The following is a 23,971-nucleotide window of genomic DNA, read 5'->3' on the forward strand; positions in this document are numbered from 1 at the left end:
AGTCACAAGATAATACACTGTGGTATAATCCCACACAGTCATAAGATAATGCACTGTGGTGTAAGGACACACAGTCATTAGAAAATATACTGTGGTATAATAACCTAACTCATCATATAAAACACTGTTGAATGTGGGAAAATACCCTCAAGTCACTTGCTCTATGTGGTATAATACCATTCAGCCTTAAGATAATACATTGATGTTCATGAAATAATCTCCTCTATCAAAATATTTTATAATTCTGACCAGTATAACATTCCCCAGAAACAACATAATACACTCTTCTTGTTAAAAATCTTCTCCAGTCAGAAGAGAATTAAATCATGATCATAATTTATCCACTCTACGGCACTTCATCTTACTGCTGAAAGCTTTCACTTCCTCACCTTTTGCAACTCAACACATATTATCAAGCTGCAAATGCTGTAAGACAGAAATGTTTCTCGTGATTCCTGTTAAGAAAATGCCATTGAAACGTAACATGATACATAATGTCCCACCATATCATACATCAGTCAAACCTGTATAAATAATTGATACTGCATGAGTGAGATGGCCAATTTTCCTGATCTTAAGTGCAACATGCTACCATTCCACAGAACAAAGTGAGCTTAATGATGTGTAACAGAACAGATATAGGTAGTTGACAGCCAGTGAGAACCCCACCAAGATTCTCAACCTCAAGAAGGCAATATTTCTGTCAATGTTGGATTCTCAGGTTAGTTCTCAGCAGTCTGGTGGAAGTCTGTAAACAATTGAGTCTGGACCAGTCAATCCAGTGATCAACAACATGAGCATTGATCAACACAATTGAGAACCAACAACACGTCAAACAAGTCAGCAAGCCTGACTTTATCTCTTATGACAAGTATGGGTTACTGAAGATCAATTCTAATCCACATCTTAATGGGTACAGTGAGTGAGTGAGTGAGTGAGTGAGAGTGAGTGAGTGAGGTTTTAACCTCAAGGCTACCCTCCCCCCACCACATACAAATGCCAATGGACAAATGAGGTTTCTGACAAAACATTTATTTGACATATTGAAAAAGAAAATCAACAATTGAGTCTGGACCAGTCAATCCAGTGATCAACAACATGAGCATCGATCAACACAATTGAGAACCAACAATACGTCAAACAAGTCAGCAAGCCTGACTTCATCTCTTATGACAAGTATGGGTTACTGAAGATCAATTCTAATCCACATCTTAATGGGTAGAGTGAGTGAGTGAGTGAGTGAGTGAGTGAGTGAGTGAGAGTGAGTGAGTGAGTGAGGTTTTAACCTCAAGGCTACCCTCCCCCCACCACATACAAATGCCAATGGACAAATGAGGTTTCTGATAAAACATTTACTTGACATATTGAAAAAGAAAATCAGAAGGGTCTACAGTTTACATGTTCTAATAAAACCTTAAGGATTTACACTAATGCTTTTAAAATATTCAATTTTCACGCATTCAGATAAATTCCACTCTGATAAATCTGTTAATTACAAATACAGGATTTAACGGTGCATTTGTAAATTTACCCTTCCTTCACTTAATTGAACATAAAAAGCAGTTAATTAACACTTTTGGCCCTGGGTCAACAGGGCTGACAGAGATGTCATAAAATCAATGAGGCCTCCACACAAGATGATTAACCATGTATTGCCTGTGGTTTTCCTTGTGTTCAAAACGGTCATGATCAGGAATTGGCAGGACCGTCAATACAAATCAGACTTTCTCACTTCCATCCATTATGCACAATTAAACAGTGAGTGTCAGTCAGGCATATGTAGGCTTCGTAATGACGTACTTAACATCCACTCCACTCAGTGCTGTTAGCTAAGAGTTGACATCTGCTACTGTAGTCTTGTCACCAGTGAAAACAATCTGGAGGACAGGACATGAAGTGTTGCAATGGATGGGGACAGTGGCATGTGACTGATGTCTGCTACTGTAGTCTTGTCACCAGTGAAAACAATCTGGAGGACAGAACATGAAGTGTAGCATTGGATGGGAACAACGTCATGTGATTGACGTCTGCTACTGTAGTCTTGTCACCAGTGTTAATCACCTGTAGGACAGGAGTAGATATGAGGCATTGCAGCAGAGGGGGACCGGGGCATGGGGTTGTCGTCTACTATAATAGTCTTGTCACCAGTAGGGTTGAAACAGGTAAGAAATAAAACCACTCGAGTAGTCACGTTGAAGTACTTGTAAGTACTCGAGTACTCACCTTCAAGACTCCAAAGCAAGCGAGCTGACATCGCTTAGTGATTGAGTCTGCAAGGGGGAGTCAGGCATGCTCCCCACAGGAAAACTTTGAAAATTTGAAGCTCTGAAGTATGTGTTCCTGGTTTTGAACAGGAGCTACGCCTTTGTTTCAAATACAAATTTTTGGCCATTGAGATACGTTCTTTTCAAAACTAATTATCCCATCTGACAATCCACATGTTGTTATGCTACGCGTACATTATATTTGAAGCCCATTGAATACGAAATAGCCAAAGGACCTTCCCTTACACAACAAACACCATGTAATATGTTGTGATTTATTCTCAAACTGATTAGTAATTGAATGATCTACAGGTATGAATTAGTGACACAAGTTTAAATACAATTCCAGACTTTAATGTATAGATGGCAAGCATCTAGCACAAATAGAAAACATAATTTTTTGTCGTACATTTTCGACCTTCAGTTATTTTATAACGTTTGCTGATTCTGAGAGATTTAAGTTGTCAATATGAATGTGTCTGAAATTTGGAAATATTGCATTGTACCTTTTTTTGCGAAACTGCCTTGGGTAGTCTGCTTCTGTGTGGATGTTGAGGTGGGTGCTTCAAATGTAGATTTATGCTTCATCTTGAGATGGTTCCTCATAGCTGAGGTTGAGCCACCCTTGAATGACAGATTTGTTTGCACATTCCAAGCATTCTGTTTGGAGCTTGTCTTCAGTTAGCTTGAAATAAGACCAAATGTTGGCGCGTGATTGCTCTGCTATGTTAGTGCCGACACAACTACACGTGGAGTGAAAGGGGAGATATAATGAGTAGAATGTTAGTACTCAATTAATGCTCCTACCCGCCTCGTACTGGAGTACCCAGGTACCCGTTTCTGCCCTTGGCACCAATGTAAACCATCTGGAGGACAGGGGTGGACATGAAGTGTAGCAGTGGATGGAGACAGTGGCATGTGACTATGTGCTGCTATAGTCTTGTCACCCATGTAAATAATCTCGAGAACAGGAGTGGACATAATGTGTAGCAGTGGATGGGGACCGGGAATGGGGTTGACGTCTGATACAATAGTCTTGTAACCAGGGAAAATAATGTGGAGAACAGGAGACAATAAAGTGTACAGCAGTGGATGGGGACCGGGAATGGGGTTGACGTCTGATACAATAGTCTTGTCACCCATGTAAATAATCTCGAGAACAGGAGTGGACATAATGTGTAGCAGTGGATGGGGACCGGGAATGGGGTTGACGTCTGATACAATAGTCTTGTCACCAGGGAAAATAATGTGGAGAACAGGAGACAATAAAGTGTACAGCAGTGGATGGGGACCGGGAATGGGGTTGACGTCTGATACAATAGTCTTGTCACCAGGGTAAATAATGTGGAGAACAGGAGACAACAATGTGTACAGCAGTGGATGGGGACCGGGAATGGGGTTGACGTCTGATACAATAGTCTTGTCACCAGGGTAAATAATGTGGAGAACAGGAGACAACAATGTGTACAGCAGTGGATGGGGACCGGGAATGGGGTTGACGTCTGATACAATAGTCTTGTCACCAGGGTAAATAATGTGGAGAACAGGAGACAACAATGTGTACAGCAGCTGAGGGAGATCAGGAATGGGGATGATGTCTGCTACATTTGTGTAAACCTGAACTGCAGAACATGAGTGAATGTGAAGTGTAGCAAGGATTTGACAGAGGTGTGACTGCGATTCATCAAGAATTGAAAGCTGTTAGCTTGCAAATTGGGAAAAATATTGTGTTATCATCACAGTTCTGTTATGTATTCAGTTTAACAAAACAGTATTTTTTTCATGAAAACAGTGACTGTTTATTGCCTCTAAGATGAAATGCCACCTTTGGGCAGGTCTAGATAAAAAATCTCTATCTGACACTTGGTCCAGTAGTCTTCTGAGACGAATGTATATCACCTGGAAGGAAAGATGGGACACAGGCAGATGTACAAAGTATGACATGAAGCCTGCTTCTGCCACCAGTTGATGAAGCATGTGGAAGACAGGACCTGACATAAAGAGCAGCTGCATGAAAGGGGAGGTGATCGGGAAAAATGTCACAGGAAAACAGTCATGGAAAAAAAGTGATAGGAAAATTAACTTTTTACTGTTCTTGAGTTATTTACTTTGTTAATACTGCATTTTATAAATTTCACTTAATGGAGTTATTCTCCACTTCTCCATTTATTTGCAAAAAATCTAATTCAACAACAATTTTCTTAATATTATTTCACTTTCAAGTTAATTATTCCTGTCAGTGTGACACTGATAGCAACTGGATCTATTCAGAGTAGGAGAAATGAAGACAATACTAGTTATTTCATCCTTAGAGGATTAGGGGATTAAAAGTCACCAGTCATATGATTGCTTGTCAATTTTCAGATTAGTGAACTCATGTGATTGTCATTTGATGGTGTTGTGATCTGTGCAGTTTATATTAATTTTAGGCTAAAATGTGGTTCAGAAAATCTTATGAAGTGCTATTGATGATAATATTGTTATGACTTGTAATATGGTATATTTACTTTTTTTCCCTCTGACTTTTTTCCCTACAACTGAGGGGACAAGGGCTCTGAATGAAACTTTCGCAGACATTAAGTTTTCTCTTTAGTGACACTTGTTGCACATAGGTGGAATCAAGGTTTCCAGGAGGACGTACGTTTTATAGGGGTAAGAATTTCTTGCCAACGTAAACAAAATTAATACTTGACTTTTGGTGGAGAGTCTACGACTCAAAGATGAACTGGTCCACTAAGTCAATAAATCGGAGGTGGACAAACAGCAGTCCAACTGTAGTCCATTTGGCTCACAAGCAGACCAATGAATTGCAATGTAACTTGAAAACATATAAATACATCATACTCAGTGTCAAAACAATGTCGGATCTTTCACAAAGAATACCTTTCTTCTCCCCACTATTGTTTTCACAACAAAACCCAATCTGGTGTGGCAATAACCAGAAATGATGTTTGGATGTTATAATGGTACATTCAGTCTCCATCTGCTTTTTCAAAACATGCAAAGAAAAGAATTTATTTGGGCCCTATAACCTCCTAATAGCATTCTGTACAAATCCGTTTTGAAATGAATCAAGCTTTTCTACTTTGACAGGTTTTAATAAAGCCCCTTGGCTGAAACGTCACTTCTGCTCAGTACGTGTTTTAATTGTCGCTCTGACAACCCAACACCATCTGCCTTTAACACATTTTGAAACTGCATATTTGTGTCCAGCTCTCTTTGAGTCAACCTTGAAATAAACTTTGTAAATAACAGGCATATAGCTTCATGAAAGTATTTCATTATGTGTATCTCTCAGCACAGGTAAATGAATGAATATTTTTTTCAGCACTTGCACATGCTTCTCCCACACCTGGCTGTCATAAAGACTACACAGACTGTGTAGTCATAATGTGTTACGTTGATCACTGAACCCTGATGCCAGTGAATTGTTGCTCATGCAGTCAACCACGACTTTGTGCATGCCCTTCAGTCTTCCACCCACTCACTTGCTCACTCAGCTTAAAAAAAGAAAACATTGAAACTTTGAAGTTTATCGTGACTTATTGCTGTAAGGAATCTGAAGTTATGGTCCAATGAAACTGAACAAGGTACAGTGTCAGTTATTATGATTTCCGGTAAAATGGTGATTTTGTAAAAGAAAACTAATACAGATGCTGAATAATTATTAGTTGAAATAGGATAAATACACTGATAATACCTTGATGTCACTGGCATACATGTCAATATCATCTATAATGACCACTTCTGGGAGACAACTTGTCATGTGTATGTTTGCACACCAACCAATCAGCTCGCTTGCATCAGAAAGGTATCTGCAACACAGCAGGAAAAACAGGTAAACCATTGCTGTTGCACAAAAGCAATATTAGGGCTTAGGTTATACTAATCCTTTTACCTTAACAGAGATTTTCACTCATCTTGGGCAATAAAGCTGTTTCGTACACTGGCATCTAGGGACTGCCAGTTTCCAGTTGCTTGACAATTAACAAATGCATAGATAAGGACAAACTTTTATGGATGAACAAGTCATGAAATTATCACTTTCAGGATTTCAAGTCCAAAGCCGTGCCAATAATTCCATATAAATAAACACTAATCAAGGAGAGTCTATGGGAATTAGAAACATGTTTGTTTTTTCATTTGTCCACATATGGGTAATACCAGCAAGTTTCATCAAGTTATCAAGAACCGTCTAACCCAGTGTGTTTAACTCAAGTTCTATCATCCTACGTCTTTGAGTTTACATTTCATGACAACATATATTACTGTTTAGAGAGAATGTGCCAGTGCTACATCTATCTCAATGTTAGACCTTGACAAGACATGTGTGAAGCATAGTCTATCTTCCAGACAAACTAAAGTGGCATGAATGAATTGATTACCATTTACTCATGAAGATATTTCAGTTAAGTTGTCCTTGAGCAACTTTAAAATTAACTTGTCGGATACCTTTGTCATTGGGTGTTTCTAGAAGGGATATTTTTGTTCCTGTTTTAATACCATGAAACCGTGTCAGCACTAAGACAATCACAAATTTGCTAAGATGATAATAATTTTCTGAGATAATTGTAATTTCCACAACCAATGACAGTCTGAGTGCAAAGTTTTCTTTGTGGAAAAAGGCCCAAGCGTCTCCCTGAAATAACATTATTCTTCATTGCTATTTCAATCAGAATGACATACAGACAGGGCAGTGTGTGGCCACAGTAGCTCTGTCAGCAGGAAGACGTTGGTGGTACATAAAGCTTCATCACAACACAAACTGGCCTCGATGCATTCCTAGCATCTTGCTCTGGGCTTAGTCACCACCTTATTTAATTGTTCGTGTGGAGAAACAGAACAATCACAAACAATTATTGATCTATTTCTGGCCTCGGATTATTGATAGATATGAACAGGGCATTGAACATCGACCCTCTGCAAACAAGTTCTTGCCCTGAAATTTCTCTAACTGTGTAAGTGAGTGCTTGTCTTAAAATGCAGGCTACAAATTTGTCCATATGTGTATTATTTGTTCTTTGAGAGATGTGTTGGTGATTATAAGATTTATTCTTAGTCTTAAAAGTAATCAATAATCAAATAATAATCAATCATGATTGAAAATAGAAAAAGCCAAGATGTGTCATGCCTGGTTTGTCCAAGCAAGGGATGAGCCTCTAGGGCAAGAAGGGTTTATCATTTACACTGTTTCTCAACAAGTAACAATTTTTTTTAGAAAATTAAATGAATCATCATCCGAAAAAATTGACGCCAAAGAAAATAGTATGAAATTATCAGTTTCAGGATTATATAAAGGTTATTTCATTTGACTGGTTCTGAAGTTGCATGGAATTCAACAAACACATGATGTGTTCCTATTCTTTAGTGAGGTGACACTTTTGTAGCTAGTGACATAGTCTACCATTGTCAACTAAAACAAAATTAAAAAAATTGTCAGCTAAAAGTGTGGATACGATGTTCAATTCATTTCATATTACTCAGTGGGAATATTTTTCAAACTGGTCTGCTGATGATAGAGAAGAGTATGGGATCAACATTGCAGCCATGTTACAGTCATCAAGTCTGGACCAGATACCCCTGAGGTTGATACTGCTGGCATCAATATATGAAATACCGTTCTATACTCTAGAATGGAAGTTTGTCTTTCATTCAACAAGGCCAACTGAATTTGTCATGACCAATACTTGATATTCTGTCCACTCTACTGACAACTTGTCTGAGCACACATCAGACATCAGACATTTTATCATTCAAAAGGCAATATCAGATGTTGGAGTGAGTGTGTGTGAGTGAGTGAGTGAGTGAGAGTGAGTGAGTGAGTGCGTGAGAGTGAGTGAGTGAGTGAGTGAGTGAGTGAGTGAGTGAGTGAGTGAGTGAGAGAGAGTGAATGAACGTAGTGTCCGGCTGCACTATGCAATCAGTATTCCAGCTATGTGGCAATGGTCTGTAAACAGTCGAGTTTGGACAAAACAATCCAGTAATCAACAGTATGAGCATTGATCTCTGCAAGTGGGAACGGATGACATGTGTCATCCAAATCAGGTAGCCTGACCACCCTGACTACATTGGTCGCCTCTTACGACAAGCACAGGCTACTGAAGATCCGCAGCTTATCACAGGCATCAGGGGTTGGACAACTGTCCATGACAATCTCACAGACAAATATGAAGAATATCTTATAAGGGGTAATAATTAATATAACACATGGTGATTCCAACAAATTCCTTTCTTAAAGAATCTGTGATCTCATTTAAACTGCAAGTAATAAGAAACACAATATTTTATATCCTGGTAAAATACATCGAAGCAAGTTACTGTTACTGAACAGCTTCAGTGTCTAGTGACAGGTCCAACCTGGGGAACTCCAGGATGGTAATTAACTGGACGTGGTGTACCAGCACAAGACAGTGCTGTTTATCAGGCTCCCCCTAAGGAATGGAAGGAATTATGGCAAATTTGAAGGAATTGCATCTCAAATGTAAACAAGCGCAGCATAAGTCATGCCCCCAGAGGTTGTCTATGTCTGAACATCGGAAGCCTCCAAAGGCATGATTTATGACACTCTTTTGCAGTGACGATCTTTTCCTTAAAAAATATTCTATAGCTCTGACAACACCTCATACCTAAATGCATTCAAAACGCGGCTTGGCTGGTTATGATGAATTAGATATCAACTTATCACCACATATTTCCTAACCCTGACATGTACTAGTCTCAGAGAAATCTTACCCAAGAATCAACATACACCAACATAAGGTCTTTTCAAGACTGGTTTATTGACCCTAAGAAGTGATAAAAACATAGCACTCTTTTTTCTCCACTACAGGAACATTATGTGGTGAATCCAACAATTGCAATTTAACTGAAGAAACTGGCTGAACTTTTCTAAAATTGCACACATGTTAATATATTCTGAACATTAAACGACAAAATCTGATTTGCTTTTAGTGTCTGTTAATTTTATGCTCAAATCCTTTGACTAGAATTTTCCCACAGAACCCATTAAATAAAATATCTGTCTGAAAGACAACATACTTCCATCCACATCTGACTAAGGATGATGAAGATAATCTCCAAGTCATTACAGTTACAAATAACAAGCCATAAGTGAATTGATTACCCTGTAATTAACAGTGTACGACTGTGAAAGCTTGGTCCACAGTACTGAGAGACTACCTAGCGATAAGGAGATAAATGACTTTGAGAAGTCTCTGGCCGTACAATGAACTCTCCCTAGAAATGAGTCATCACTGCTCTGATTGTAAACACTATATGAAAGTAGTGGTCGCCAATGTCAAACTAGGCAGCTGATATCTTTAAACTCAATTAAAATTATAGCTGAGTATCCCACTTGTGGAATGAAGTTGAAGTGATTCAGGGACAATCTTGTGAGACAATTCATTATTGCATGTGGCCAGAGACACTTAATGCATGCTTTGAGGATATTACAAAGCAGGGCTCCAGGCCTACAGCAGGCACATTGTTAAATGCATGGATTATGGATTAAATCAACTTATACAGATTGTGTTTCACAGGTAAGGTTTTATTCAGGAATTGATGTAGTTCGTGAAATAGAGACTACAGCAGAGAATGTCATTAATGAATTTATGAAAGTTTGGCATCTTACAGGTTGAACAACTGGGAAAGTTCTCTGGATTTACAGATTCTTTATTATTAATATGAAGCATGTTCTTAAATGCCGCTAAAAGAAGTTCTTGGAGGTTACCAACTTATATAGATGTTGATTCTTTTCACTTAATTAATGATTTTGAAATTAATATTAGAAAATAAAGCTAAAAACATTTCTTTGATAAAGGATTTGTTTGTAGAACTAAAACAAGAACAAGTACAATTTGATTTACAGTGATTGTGGAAAAACATTTTTTGGAATGAACTGATAACATACTACAATATCACATGCAGCAATGATCAAGTAGATTATATGATGTGAAAGGCATGAATTAGTTTATGGCAATTGGAAGCACAACTGCAAATAGAACGTAACATCCAAATTGGATATTCAGCCAATTTAATGTAATTATTATTCATTCATATTATTGTTTCTATGCAACAGTTTTTATTTGTTTGCCAGAATAAAAAACATTTTCTCATTCAAGCAAATGTTAATTTCCTGTGAAGCAGGCAGTAGTGGAGATTTAGGTCAAGTTAGTGAGACTAACTTATCATAATCTTATTCAGTTGTACTTTGTGGTGACTCATTCGCCACACTGCTTGAGAGAGACCTCCTTGGTTTGATAAAACATACTTGTCTTCGTGAAATCTTTATAGCTCTTTTTTTCGCATAAATGTTTTTCATATTTATTAGACAAGAAGTGACAATTATTTAAAAAGTTTCGTTCTAATAAAACTGAAAATAATTTCTTTCCTCTTTCTTTCATCATCAGGCTATAAATTTTGCAACTTACAATTAATGTAATGATTTTGCCTGTCCACTCATATCATACATAGTTTCCCTAGACACTGTTGTTAGGAAACTATGAGTCAGTGAGTGAGTAGGCTGAAACACTGTAAGGAATATCACAGCTGGTGACCGACAAACAGGCAGTACTTTCTTGCTCTGCTGGGAATCAAACTCTCGTCTTTGATGTGTTGATTGAACATTTTAGTCACTGGGCTATGTTCATGTTAAGGGAAAATCAGTAAGATTTATGCGAATCCAAACATATTGGGAACACAGTGTTCAATATCATAACTGTTTTCCATGTAAAGAAGAAACAAGCCCATAAGAATCATAACAATTCTATTTATCTTAGTGTATTCAATCCCCATGAATTCAATTCAGATAAAATATGCATTATTAATTGTTATGATTATAATTGTCAGCTAATTCACTATTTCTTGAACCCGTGTAGGTCCCGGGGTAGAATAGGCAACCCATACTTGCCATAAAAGGCGACTACGCTTGTCGTAAGAGGTGAGTAATGAGATCAGGTGGTCAGACTCGCTGACTTGGTTGACACATGTCATCGGTTCCCAATTGCGCAGATCGATGCTCATGTTGTTGATCAGTGGATTGTCTGGTCCAGATTCGATTATTTACAGACCGCCGCCATATAGTTGGAATATTGCTGAGTGTGGCATTAAACTAAACTCACTCACTCACTCACTCACTCTTTCTTGTGAAAGGCTTGATACCCTTTCAAATAAATAAGTAAAATGGATAAGGCTTGAACAATCAATCTGTCTCTTGAAATGTTGAAACAATATATTTGATATTTGTTCAAAAATAAAATAAAATTGCAATAGAGATGGTTTATTGTAATACACTATTGCAACCAATTACTGCAACAGCTTTTTTCTCCTTGAATTGTCCGGTAGAAGACAAAACTGAAATGAATGAATAGTTCTATGAAACAAAAACAAGCTGAAGTAGTTCAAGTTTCTTTTCATAAATGACATGAAACATGAAACCCAGCTCAAATTAAAACAGAAACATGTTAGTCACAATTTCAAACTCCGAGTCACAAGCTGTATTTGTCGCCATGTTTTTTAAGAGGTAACTCTAAATCAAAGCAAACAAATCTGTAACTTTCTGTATATTGCACTGCACATTCATCAATGTACCTGATTACATTTAAGAAAAGATTTATGTAATGACATATATTTTACAAAAGACAAACAACAAAATCTTATATTTAATATTTCATTTGTCCCACAATCTCATTTACCATTGGAAACATTGTCAGCACATATATGCCTCCTGCTTCCAATGTATACACTGCCAGTTGAGTTCGCTGGGATGGCAGATTCACTTAACTGACCTCTGAAATTTGTTTGGTAGATTAATCAACTCAGTTGTAAGTCAGGTGTGATTTTTCAGCTCCTTTTTCTGGTGTCAGTCATATATGGTCACTTACTAAACCATCGATAGTCACACATACAACTGATGCATTGATGGTTTGTGTTTCTACATTGATTAATTGTTATCACAGAATCAACAATTGCACACAAAAAATTTAAAAGACACAGGGCAAGTGACGTTAAGAGTGTACCTTGTCCTGACTAATTTTCCACTCTGATTTTTATGACAACATCATAATAATATAATTATGAAAGAATAAATCAACATGGTACTTGATGTTGATGTTTACTGGACTATTTGTTGAGAATAGCAAAGAAAGATAACTCCACTTCATTATCACAGTGAAATGTAATAGTGACATTTTGAGCAGATATGAAATGAAATCCTGGTTCATCTGCTGTGGAAATTATCTAGCTGCCCAAGAAAAACACCATTATTTGATAGCCCAAAATGAAAACTGGGATTTTGTAACTCTTGTTCATTGATAGTTTGATGCATTGTTACAGCACTAATTCTTGTTCTCTCTTGTTCTCCAGATATGAGCCTTAATTTATGTTTGGTCTTCATTAGGTGTGATTATTAACCCAAGGTGAAGACTGCAGACACAAGGTGCCATGTAGATTGTTATACCCTAGATGGGATATTCTACAAGGAACTTTGTCATAACTAGCTTGACTATTGACATTAACCAGCCTTAAAATTGATACTGACATTGACTGAGTTGAATATTGACAGTTGACTGCTCAAAACCTTATAAGAACAGTTGGAGTTCTCAAGTAACTTTGCTTGTGACAAGTACTCACTAAATATGATGAACTGTCTGTTAAGAAGCATAAAAAACTGTTTTGAATAACTGGCACAAATCATCCCCAAATATCCTTCTCTCATAAATTCAAGATATTCCTGAATGCATTTGAACAAGACAGCACAACTAAGCCAAACCTGCTCTTCTGCTCTACTGGCCATAATCAAGGCATCAAGCCTAAATTTCAAAATCTACTTTTTCAGAAATAAGATTTATCAAAAGGTTCTCTAAATAATACAAGGCACAGTGGGATAGCCTGTTGGTTAAAGTGTTCACTCATCCCACCAAACGGCCTGGGTTCCTTTTCCCATGTGGGTACAATGAGTGAAAGTCATTTCTGGTGCTAATATTGCTGAAAGCACAGTAAAACCCAATTCACTCACTCTAAATAATACAAATCAAAGCACACCAAAAACATGTACAGTGTGTGCACCAGAGTGAGTGAGTGACTTGTCACATAAGCAATACTGCATCTTTTTCAGGCTCGGAAGATACTGAAACAGTTTTCCAATTTGAGCCAGTGGCCCACCATAGACCAAGCTGCAATGTGGAAGTACAATACAATACTTCTACATGATAGTTTTAGTGAAAAGTGAATTTTAAAAGCATAACAAAAATAAAAATTACAACATTGTACAAAACTTAATATAAAAGCTCAGAAAATATTTTGTAAATATTTGACAATGAATCTGATAAGCTGCATGTGCATGGTTGTATAACCAAGACAGTACAAACAGAACACACTGCACATAAAGCTTGAGAAATAGGGTAGAACTCTTGCTGGCTTCTTGTAAACAATTTGTAACAATTGACAAGACAGCTTGTTGATATCATAGTGTATCAGGATGTGGCCTGTTACTGAGCAGATGTAATTGCAAGTTAATCATGTATGCTGTGATCCACAATCCTAATGCAAGACAAACACCATTCACAGAACTATAACCTATGATGAACTGACAAAGACATCCTTGATACTTCCAACAAGGATGACTCACTTCAAGCCTGACCAAGTATATGAAAATAACCCTTCTACATCTGCTAGATTCCACGACACCTTGCAGACTCATCAATCTCATTGGTCGATCACAAAATGCGTCAATCAACTATTTTAAGTTTCCTAAAAAACCTGACTTGAATAAAGCCCCCCGAAAATAACATGGCTGTCAGCTCTCTGCGAAACAATGGTCTGTGAAAACATCTGTTCCCAGTTTATGACGACACAACAAAGAACCATGTGATTTGAAAATAATATTTAAAAAATCACATCACTTCATGCTACGTGTGAGTGAGTAGCCTTGAAAGGTCATCAGAATGTTGAGATTTTTCTACAGCAAATATTGTGTTTGGTAGTAGCTTGATTTGGTAGCTTGATTTGATAACTAGAGACAAAGACAGAACAGACACTTCTTAATTCAGGCACAGCGGTTATCATAATTATAATCATTATTATTCTTATAAAACTGTTTTATGCTCATGTTCATGGCTGTTCAGCCTGGAAGGTTGTCATTGTTAAGTTTCCACCATTGAAATCCCATTTGTAAACTATGAGTCACTGCTTGCTTTCTTAGCGAAAGGGATGAAAACATATGTGACAAAATCTGAGAATATTACAACTTGTTTTCAGTATTTCATCATTTCAGTTTCTGTTTGTGATTAAATGCTTTCACTAGAAATATTTCAGATATTTGAAGACAGTATTGTCTGTTTGAGTCATTGGGGTGAGCACATAGTTAAAGTACTGCTTTGCCACACTGAAGATTCAAGTTCAGTTCCCAATGTGTACAAACACTTGGCGCAACACTAGTCTCAAAAATGAACACATTTTACAAGATAAAAAAGTTTATAGTATAAAATTAAATATAGTGAAAAGGAGCCTAGAAACGTTTTTTCATTTGCTGAAGCTGTCGAAATCTAGACACATTAGAACCACGCTAGTTATATTCTCCCTCTATGGAGGCAAATGATTTAACCATGTGACTTACAAGAACTTGACCGACTGCAGCACTGAAGGTTCCGGGGTGGGCATCCCATGCACAGGGAGGGGCAGGCGGGACAGTGGTTGGCGGCAGATGAAGGACACAGTCAGATTTTCAGTGGCATGTGTTACAGCACATTGGAACAGCAGGCTTGTCTTACCCCTTCGGAACACACAAACATATCACATATAAGACACCTGTATGTCTTACTCCTTAGGAATACACATACATATCACATACAAGACCCCTGTACATGTCTCACCCCTTTGGAATACATATTACATACAACACACCTGTACAAGTCTTAACCCTGTGGAATACACATACAAATCACATACACAACACCTGTACATGTCTTACCCCTGTGGAATACACATCACATACAAAACACCTGTACATGTCTTACCCCTGTGGAATACACATCACACACAAGACACCTGTACATGTCTTACCCCTGTGGAATACACATCACATATAAGACACCTGTACATGTCTTACCCCTGTGGAATACACATCACATACAAGACACCTGTACATGTTTTACCCCTGTAGAATACACATCACATACAAGACACCTGTACATGTCTTACCCCTGTGGAATACACAAATGTATCACATACAAGACACCTGTACATGTCTTACCCCTGTAGAATACACATCACATACAAGACACCTGTACATGTCTTACCCCTGTAGAATGCACATCACATACAAGACACCTGTACATGTCTTACCCCTGTGGAATACACATCACATACAAGACACCTGTACATGTCTTACCCCTGTGGAATACACATCACATACAAGACACCTGTACATGTCTTACCCCTGTAGAATACACATCACATACAAGACACCTGTACATGTCTTACCCTTGTGGAATATACAAATCACATACACAACACCTGTATATGTCTTACCCTTGTAGAATAAACATCACATACAAGACACCTGTACATGTCTTACCCCTGTGGAATACACATCACATATAAGACACCTGTACATGTCTTACCCCTGTGGAATACACATCACACACAAGACACCTGTACATGTCTTACCCCTGTGGAATACACATCACATACAAGACACTTGTACATGTCTCACCCCTGTGAAATACACATCACATACAAGACACCTGTACAGGTCTTACCCCTGTGGAATACACATCACACACAAGACACCTGTACATGTCTTACCCCTGTAGAATACACATCACATACAAGACACCTGTACATGTCTTACCCCTGTGGAATACACATCACATACAAGACACCTGTACATGTCTTACCCCTGTGGAATACACATCACATACAAGACACCTGTACATGTCTTACCCCTGTAGAATACACATCACATACAAGACACCTGTACATGTCTTACCCCTGTGGAATACACATCACATACAAGACACCTGTACATGTCTTACCCCTGTGGAATACACATCACATACAAGACACCTGTACATGTCTTACCCCTGTAGAATACACATCACATACAAGACACCTGTACATGTCTTACCCCTGTGGAATACACAAATGTATCACATACAAGACACTTCTACATGTCTTACACCTATGGAATACACATACATGTCACATACAAGATCCCTGTACATGTCTTACCCCTGTGGAATACACATCACATACAAGACACCTGTACATGTCTTACCCCTGTGGAATACACATCACATACAAGACACCTGTACATGTCTTACCCCTGTGGAATACACATCACATACAAGACACCTGTACATGTCTTACCCCTGTAGAATACACATCACATACAAGACACCTGTACATGTCTTACCCCTGTGGAATACACAAATGTATCACATACAAGACACTTCTACATGTCTTACACCTATGGAATACACATACATGTCACATACAAGATCCCTGTACATGTCTTACCCCTGTGGAATACACATCACATACAAGACACCTGTACATGTCTTACCCCTGTGGAATACACATCACATACAAGACACCTGTACATGTCTTACCCCTGTGGAATACACAAATGTATCACATACAAGACACCTGTACATGTCTTACCCCTGTAGAATACACATCACATACAAGACACCTGTACATGTCTTACCCCTGTGGAATACACATCACATACAAGACACCTGTACATGTCTTACCCCTGTAGAATACACATCACATACAAGACACCTGTACATGTCTTACCCTTGTGGAATACACATCACATACAAGACACCTGTACACGTCTTACCCCTGTGGAATACACATACACATCAGATACAAGACACCGGTACATGTTTCACTCCTGAGGAATACACATTTAGAAGACCTCAGTTTGTGGAGGACCTCTATTTGTCATATGACACCATGTGGCACTGGTCATGTTCACAGACTTACTGATGACACATTGGTAACCTGGTGACATACTACACACAGAATCTGTGAATTCACAATACAGCCAAATGTTCCAGATCTGTTTATCAGTCAAAAGTCTAACTTACATACACATCTTTCACTGTGTCTGTTGAAGAACTTACCACAGATGGAAATTTGCCAGAACATCAGTCATGGAATCATAGAATCATACAGGTCAGCAGAGCTCAAGGTAAGTCATGTATGTGCATAGATAGGCAAACCAAATCACAATTACCCAATTCATATTAGCTGTGCCTGGAAAACGAACAACAGTATAACACACTGCATGATAATAAATGCTTCACAGATTGTGGGCCTGCACCTTTTTCCTAAAGATCTTTACTTAGTGGTGGAGTGTATTCACCACTTTTACATGAACACACTCCTGCCATCACTGCCTCTGGATAATTTCAATATCATGTGGCTGAACTTTTCTCATGTTTGTAAACAAACGCATCCATTCTGAAACCAAAAGAAACTTGTGTAACTCAATGGTTTCTTTCTGTGTGCACTTGAGTGCTTAGTATAGTTATCTGTGTACATGTATAGATATTCTACTACAACTGAAAGGTGCTTTGCAATACAGTTTACTGGTGTAATGTCTAAGTAGACAGAACCTAAAGGTGTACAAACATAATGAATATGCAAAGAAAAACTACAAATACCCAATTTTGGATTCAGAAACATCAGGCCAAGGACTAAGAACAGCGAAATACAATCTATTTCAGTCAGTCAGTAACCAAGAATCTTTCAAACCAAGTAATTTTGGTGTACCTGTATAAGTCAGTTTATTGTCTTGAATTACAAGTAATATTAACTGACCATCAAGAACTGTCAAATAACTAGCACTTTTGCTGAACCAGCATCAAAATGCACATGCATTTTCACTAAATTTCAATGTGGGTAGAAGTATAAAGCTGGTTAACTTTGCAGATTGAAGGGAGATAACTCTTCCAGTATCAAATAGCTTCATTGTTCATGTTTACACTTATGCACGGAAGAATTTCAAACCATTTCAAGGATACCAAAATCCATTTGTCTGAACTGATTCCTGAAGTATTAAAAACAAACAGAATCAAACGGAATAAAACAGAATCAAAGGCAGTAGTCACAGGGCCAAGGTCAATTCTGTCAAGAATGATGCATTCATGTTATGTATGCCATGTGAGGTGAAAAGAAGGTTTATTTTTCTTTCATAGCAAAGTGTGCATGTGTGTCTCCAAACATGGATATTATCCCTGCTCAGCTTGATGATTGTAAGAAAAAGTCCTTGGTTAAAAATAGAGCTGTGATGATATATCATAGTATCAACAATCGTGATACTTTATAAGACAATAAATATATCTATACTTTTTTGCATATCGTTTATACATATTGTTGACATTACAATAGTTAATTTTCAATAGAAATTGACAGTTATGTCAAAATTTACACCACCACTTGATAATTTTTAAAGAAAATAACTAAAGATTGTATATCAAATGATGTACATCGAACTGATTCATGTCGTTCTAAGATATCACAACATACATCGTATCATGAATTGTCAAGGCTTTTTTCAAGGCTTTTAGGTCCTTATCCAGGCTTTTTAAGGCAAAAATTTATTTTCCAGGCTTTTTAAGGCTAAGTGCCCAAATTCCAGGCTTTTTCAAGATTGTACGAAGACCAATGTTAAAATGTTGCCTTCAATGTTGAAACAAGTTTGGGCCTATACTGCCAAATGACCACTGGAGATACTTGATATCGCACCATTGGAAAAAGGTACAAACATATATGAAGATATATTTCTGACCAATGTGTTCATTTAGTTTAGACAGCTCTCCCAGTAAAACATCAGCTTGCCAAATCTGTAGCCAAGAAACCAGTAATGGGATGGTATATCAGACTTTGTAGTCTGACTTTCTAACACAGTGATCAAAGGAGATGTTTCAAAGACAAAATTGTATATACAGAATAAAGACAAAATCTCCACCATCGCCAAGGGATGAGATAAAATAGATAAAACTGATTCCTGAATCTGTCTCTCCCGTTGTCACAGATTATAACCTGATCTTTGACAGAGATCAAAAGCTGCCCCTTCATGAAAAAACATTTTCAAACCACACACAAATTCAAAACATATGGAATGCAGAACACTACATGACCATTGGAGGGAAAGAACCTAACAACTTCACAGTGAATGTTAAAAAAGGAAACCTTTCATCTCAGAGAATCTTTGATTCTACAACCTCAGTAGTAGACTTTGGATCTGCATTAATGACAGAAGGAGCCGAACAGGAGGTGGAAGAACATAATGCTCCTCCAGGAGGAAATGGGAATCATTTTGCTGTTGACCCTCCTTAGATTTCACTACAAGCCTTGTGAGTGCAAACCTTCACCAAACCCATTTATATGTACAAACATCTACTCTTTCCTAAACTATATCCTTTGATTTGTATACCTCTAGCTACTACCTCCCTTTTCCTTCCTTAACTCACTGGCTTTATTCATAAACTTATTGAATATCTGACATTTATGTTAATTATGTTATTTATTTTTGTTATATTCAGTATATATATCCCTTCCACTTTATGTTACATTCTTGTTTGACAACAGCATAAGAATCTGTATTTAAACACTCACAAGATGAAGAGGTTGTTATCCGTAGTTTATATATTATACTTCCAAATGTCTCACTTAAAATGCAAACTAATCTACTGCATGGAACTAATAGTTCATTACAATCTCACCTGAACATGAGTCACACAAACCAACTCTACTTACACTGCTGAGGGTCCTGTAACAATTACACCTGACAGCTTATCTTGAGCCATCTTCTTGATCAGGTCAAGGTCACTGTGAGTTGGTGTCATCCATGGTGATGTCATTGGAAACATCCGGAACAATGTCATGTTTTAATCTGTCCACCTAGGAACATAATATCTCATCTTTCTATTCAGGTTACTGAATTAAAACTTATCACAAACATTTAGTAATAAACAAGCAATAAACATGAAATAACTACTGAAGAAATGCAAAGTAACTAAGACTACAATGACTTTTTCCACATAATAAATGCAGGTTTTGGCAGGGATACTCTACAACAGGGATTCAGAATTGTGTACAACGGCTTTCTTTACGTTCGACTTTACCTGTACTCTTGTTGTCAGCGATAATATGGTAGAAAACTCTTTATATCACATATCACAAACATTCTAATTTCCCGCAAATAGGAATGCCTTTGCTTCCGGGAATCGTCTTGCTTCTTCCGGTGATTCGTCTAGCTAAAGACGTATGTTACGTGTGATTTCATTGGCTGAGGGTGAATCATGTTACTAAAATTAGCTAGTGACCTCATTCACGCGTACTCGGACCAGTGTTTGAAAATGGCAGTGGGATCTGTTTTGAAGATTTGTTACGTATATTTTATTAAGCTCAGTGTGTCACAGTTACTCCAACAATAATCAGACACATCTGGAACACTAACATCAACGAGAACAACCAGTGACAAGTTGGATATGTATGTTCCATAGGATCAAGACAGCAACTTCACTAGAACCATGTTGAATCGTCTGTCAGCGACGTAAGTTATGTTATTTCTGTTTGCTCTGAACGCGTGTGTTTTGGCCTAGTTCTTCCATGTCTGTCTTATCTTGCTGCTAATAGGCTTCGAGTTATACAATACTCTGTACATGTCGAGTCGATAAGGTGATTGAATTCTGGTTGTTCATCTTGATGGGTAGGCTAACTTGCGCAGCTGACCCTCCAGCACGTTGAATATTTGGCAGTGTTTATACATGTGAGAAGTTTGACCTCTGTCGGTCACACACATACAGTAAGCTACTGGGAACCACCCTGTACCCATGTATATTCCAGGGTGTTAATAGAGACGTTATACCAATCAACACGCGTTCTGGAGACTAATTGGGTTTGTATCATGTGAAGCTGGTGCTTAATCCACAGGTGTCGAGCAGACCGGAAGATACACTTCTAGTTATGATTATCAGGTGTTCAGTCATATGGCACACCAGATTTAGGACTGACAGCATGAGTCACCCTTACATATGGTAATTAAAGTGTTCATACTTTTTTGATAAAGTTGATGAATTGTCCTTTCTGGGTTAATGACACTAGCAGGCAATTAGATGTGTAGTCTGTGTGTTAGACAATATGGGCCACCAACTAAAGTATTAGAACAACTTTGAGTCTAAACTTTCTCAAATCCACAGGTGAAGTGTCAGAATCGTAGCATACTTTAACAATATTAACATAGCATACTTTTACAAATACAAATGTGAATGAATGGAGTTCTCTTGAATGACATCAACCATAACATGTTGTATGTGGTATATTCATTTAGCATTGTAATAATTATGAGTCATAAGTATTATGCAACCTGTACATTTTTTTAATTATACAACAACTAAGGGTTGTTTTTCATGCATGAAACCTTTTGATAGGTGTCAGTTATTAATTGTGGCTATGGATGTGATTATATGTAAGAAGATCCTATTAAATCAATGTTGTATTCAATAGACAATTAACAATATTAACAATAAGAGATATTTATTCAATTGTTGTACGGATGTGGAAAGAGTATAACTAAATAGTGAGTCAGAGAAACAGAGAGATTAGGACAATTATTGCACAATCTAACGACTTAATGGATAAGAATGTATGAATCATCAGCATACAATTATTATGATGTTGACTGTGATAATGTGTATGGTAATGCCTCTCAGTTTTGATGTACGTATAATGTTGTTTATGTGTCTGAAGGTTTTTGACACTCAAGTAGCTAATATGAATAATTCTGTTGTTGCATTTGTCGTAATTGATCGATATGAAATCAAACTTAGCAAGGAACCCTGTGGTATCATTAGTAAATCATGTAACTATTGTTGAAGTGTGAAGCCTGCTCTTTGATATGGACTATAGCTATTGTTTATATCAGCTCAAGATATTTTAAGACGTCCTTATTCTTGGAGAATCTAGATGTTTCTTCAAGCACTTGCTATTTTTCATTTTACATCGTTTCAAATCATCAGTGAATTGACAAAAAAATCCTGATTTATTATTCAAGAAATTTGGGAAAAAAACCCACTAAAATTACGTCATACATCATCAAGCACCTGTTATATTGAAATGGCAATTTGTATTCACAGTTGTAAATCTGTAGGTATTAATGATTACATCTGACACATTTCAACCAGACATGTTTCATGATGCTTTCACTCACAAAAACATGACAGAGAAACTGTTACTCATTTTACCCTTTGTTTTGCAAAAGACAGCATATATGGAAACCTTACACTTGAAACAAGAGAGTGTTGCTCTGATGATACATCTCACTGTAATGATGAAGATAACTGGCATGTGGTGAATGGTGAAGTCAGTCTGTCATTAGTCATGGCTGTTGTGTGCGGCCACACTTCCATTCGCACACATGTATGTCATTGGGTAAATAGTACAAATCTGTTTGGTACAGTTCCTAAACAGTTGCTTTGTTGTTGCCAAGAAAAACATTGCATATTTCCTTACTTGATTCATTCTGGAATTCAAGTCAAGGAAATGTTCAGCTTATGAGTGTGTGTGGATATCATCACATACATACACATGTACAGCTTTCTCACTGGAAGTGAATTGTAGAGCATTTTGGACAAATGTTTGTCTTCTGTTGAACAATTTGGTTCTGAAGCTGCTCTTTCCATGATGATGTCTCTTGGAAACATTTTGAAATTGATGAATAGCAAGAAATTCTTTTCAGTGCGACTACACTTGGCAGTTCTTGTGCTTGTTTCTAAGGCAGTAGTGTAGCATCCAGGTTGAACTGTGACCAAAGTCCTTCTGTTACATGTTGATATAAATGTCAATAAAACGGAGTAAGCTACGATAAGTGAAAACAGCAGTAACTTTTTGTATGTGTTGTCTAATCTAAATCTGTGTCAGGGGTTGACTGTATTGCAGACATGAAGCTACTGGTTTCATCATTGCCATGTGGGAGTGAGTTCTATATCAGTCTAATTGCAGATGATTTGTTTGAAGTCAGGAATAGCCAGGTTTTGGCTCAGGCCTTGGTTGCATCAGCTCCTGCCAGGTTGCTATCATAGATGATTAGATATTGTTATTGAAAACACTCCATAACAAGACAGCATAGTAGTTCTAAATCTATATACGATTTCTGAAAAAAATCAATAGTAAAACTAATTTTGTTTCAAACACATGGATGTTGTTATTTAAGTCAGGTGAGTTTCTTTCTTGACTCTTTAAACAAGATTACAGTAATATCATTACTGAAGGAATATTCATTGAATTAATTTCACTGTTGTAAAAGATGAGTGAGTGAGTTTAGTTTTACGCCACACTCAGCAATATTCCAGCTATATGGTCTATAAACAATCAAGTCTGGACCAGACAATCCAGTGATCAACAGCATGAGCATCGATCTATACAGTTGGGCAACAGTGACATGTGTCAACCAAGTCAGTGAGCCTGACAACCCGATCCTCTTAGTAGTGTCTTACAACAAGCATGGGTGACTGAAGGCCAATATTCTAGCCCAGATCGTCAAAGGTAAAAAGCTAAAGGAACAACACTGGTAATAACATTGCATTACTAAAGAATATATCTAATGCTGATCTAGTGTCTAAATTACCATCACTCTAATTTAGTCTAAATGAGAGTGCAGGTCTTTGACACACATCTATAATGTACTGAGA

The 23,971-nt window shown here is 37.5% G+C and overlaps 2 protein-coding genes across 4 annotated transcripts in view; one reads left to right on the forward strand and one right to left on the reverse strand.

The window, feature by feature from the left end:
- Window positions 1-20,518, reverse strand: part of LOC137286458 (uncharacterized) — a 37,507-nt gene extending 16,989 nt beyond the window's left edge. Inside the window, exons 1-4 of the mRNA XM_067818342.1 lie at window positions 20,405-20,518; window positions 20,037-20,180; window positions 14,878-15,033; window positions 5,965-6,079 (exon numbers count right to left, since the gene is read on the reverse strand). Of these exons, the coding sequence (XP_067674443.1) occupies window positions 5,965-6,079; window positions 14,878-15,033; window positions 20,037-20,164 (399 nt within the window). The 5' untranslated portion in view covers window positions 20,165-20,180; window positions 20,405-20,518. The remainder of the gene's footprint in view (window positions 1-5,964; window positions 6,080-14,877; window positions 15,034-20,036; window positions 20,181-20,404) is intronic.
- LOC137286455 (dual specificity protein phosphatase 16-like) overlaps window positions 9,573-23,971 on the forward strand; it is a 64,858-nt gene continuing 50,459 nt past the window's right edge. For 2 of the 3 annotated variants that reach the window (XM_067818335.1, XM_067818337.1), the window contains exon 1: window positions 20,600-20,835. The gene's annotated coding sequence lies outside the window, so the exon portion shown is untranslated. Of the gene's footprint in view, window positions 9,803-20,599; window positions 20,836-23,971 lie in introns of those variants that run through there. The other variant, XM_067818336.1, reaches the window with a different exon arrangement.

Source organism: Haliotis asinina, chromosome 6 (assembly GCF_037392515.1).
Source record: "Haliotis asinina isolate JCU_RB_2024 chromosome 6, JCU_Hal_asi_v2, whole genome shotgun sequence".
Classification (NCBI taxonomy): domain Eukaryota; kingdom Metazoa; phylum Mollusca; class Gastropoda; order Lepetellida; family Haliotidae; genus Haliotis; species Haliotis asinina.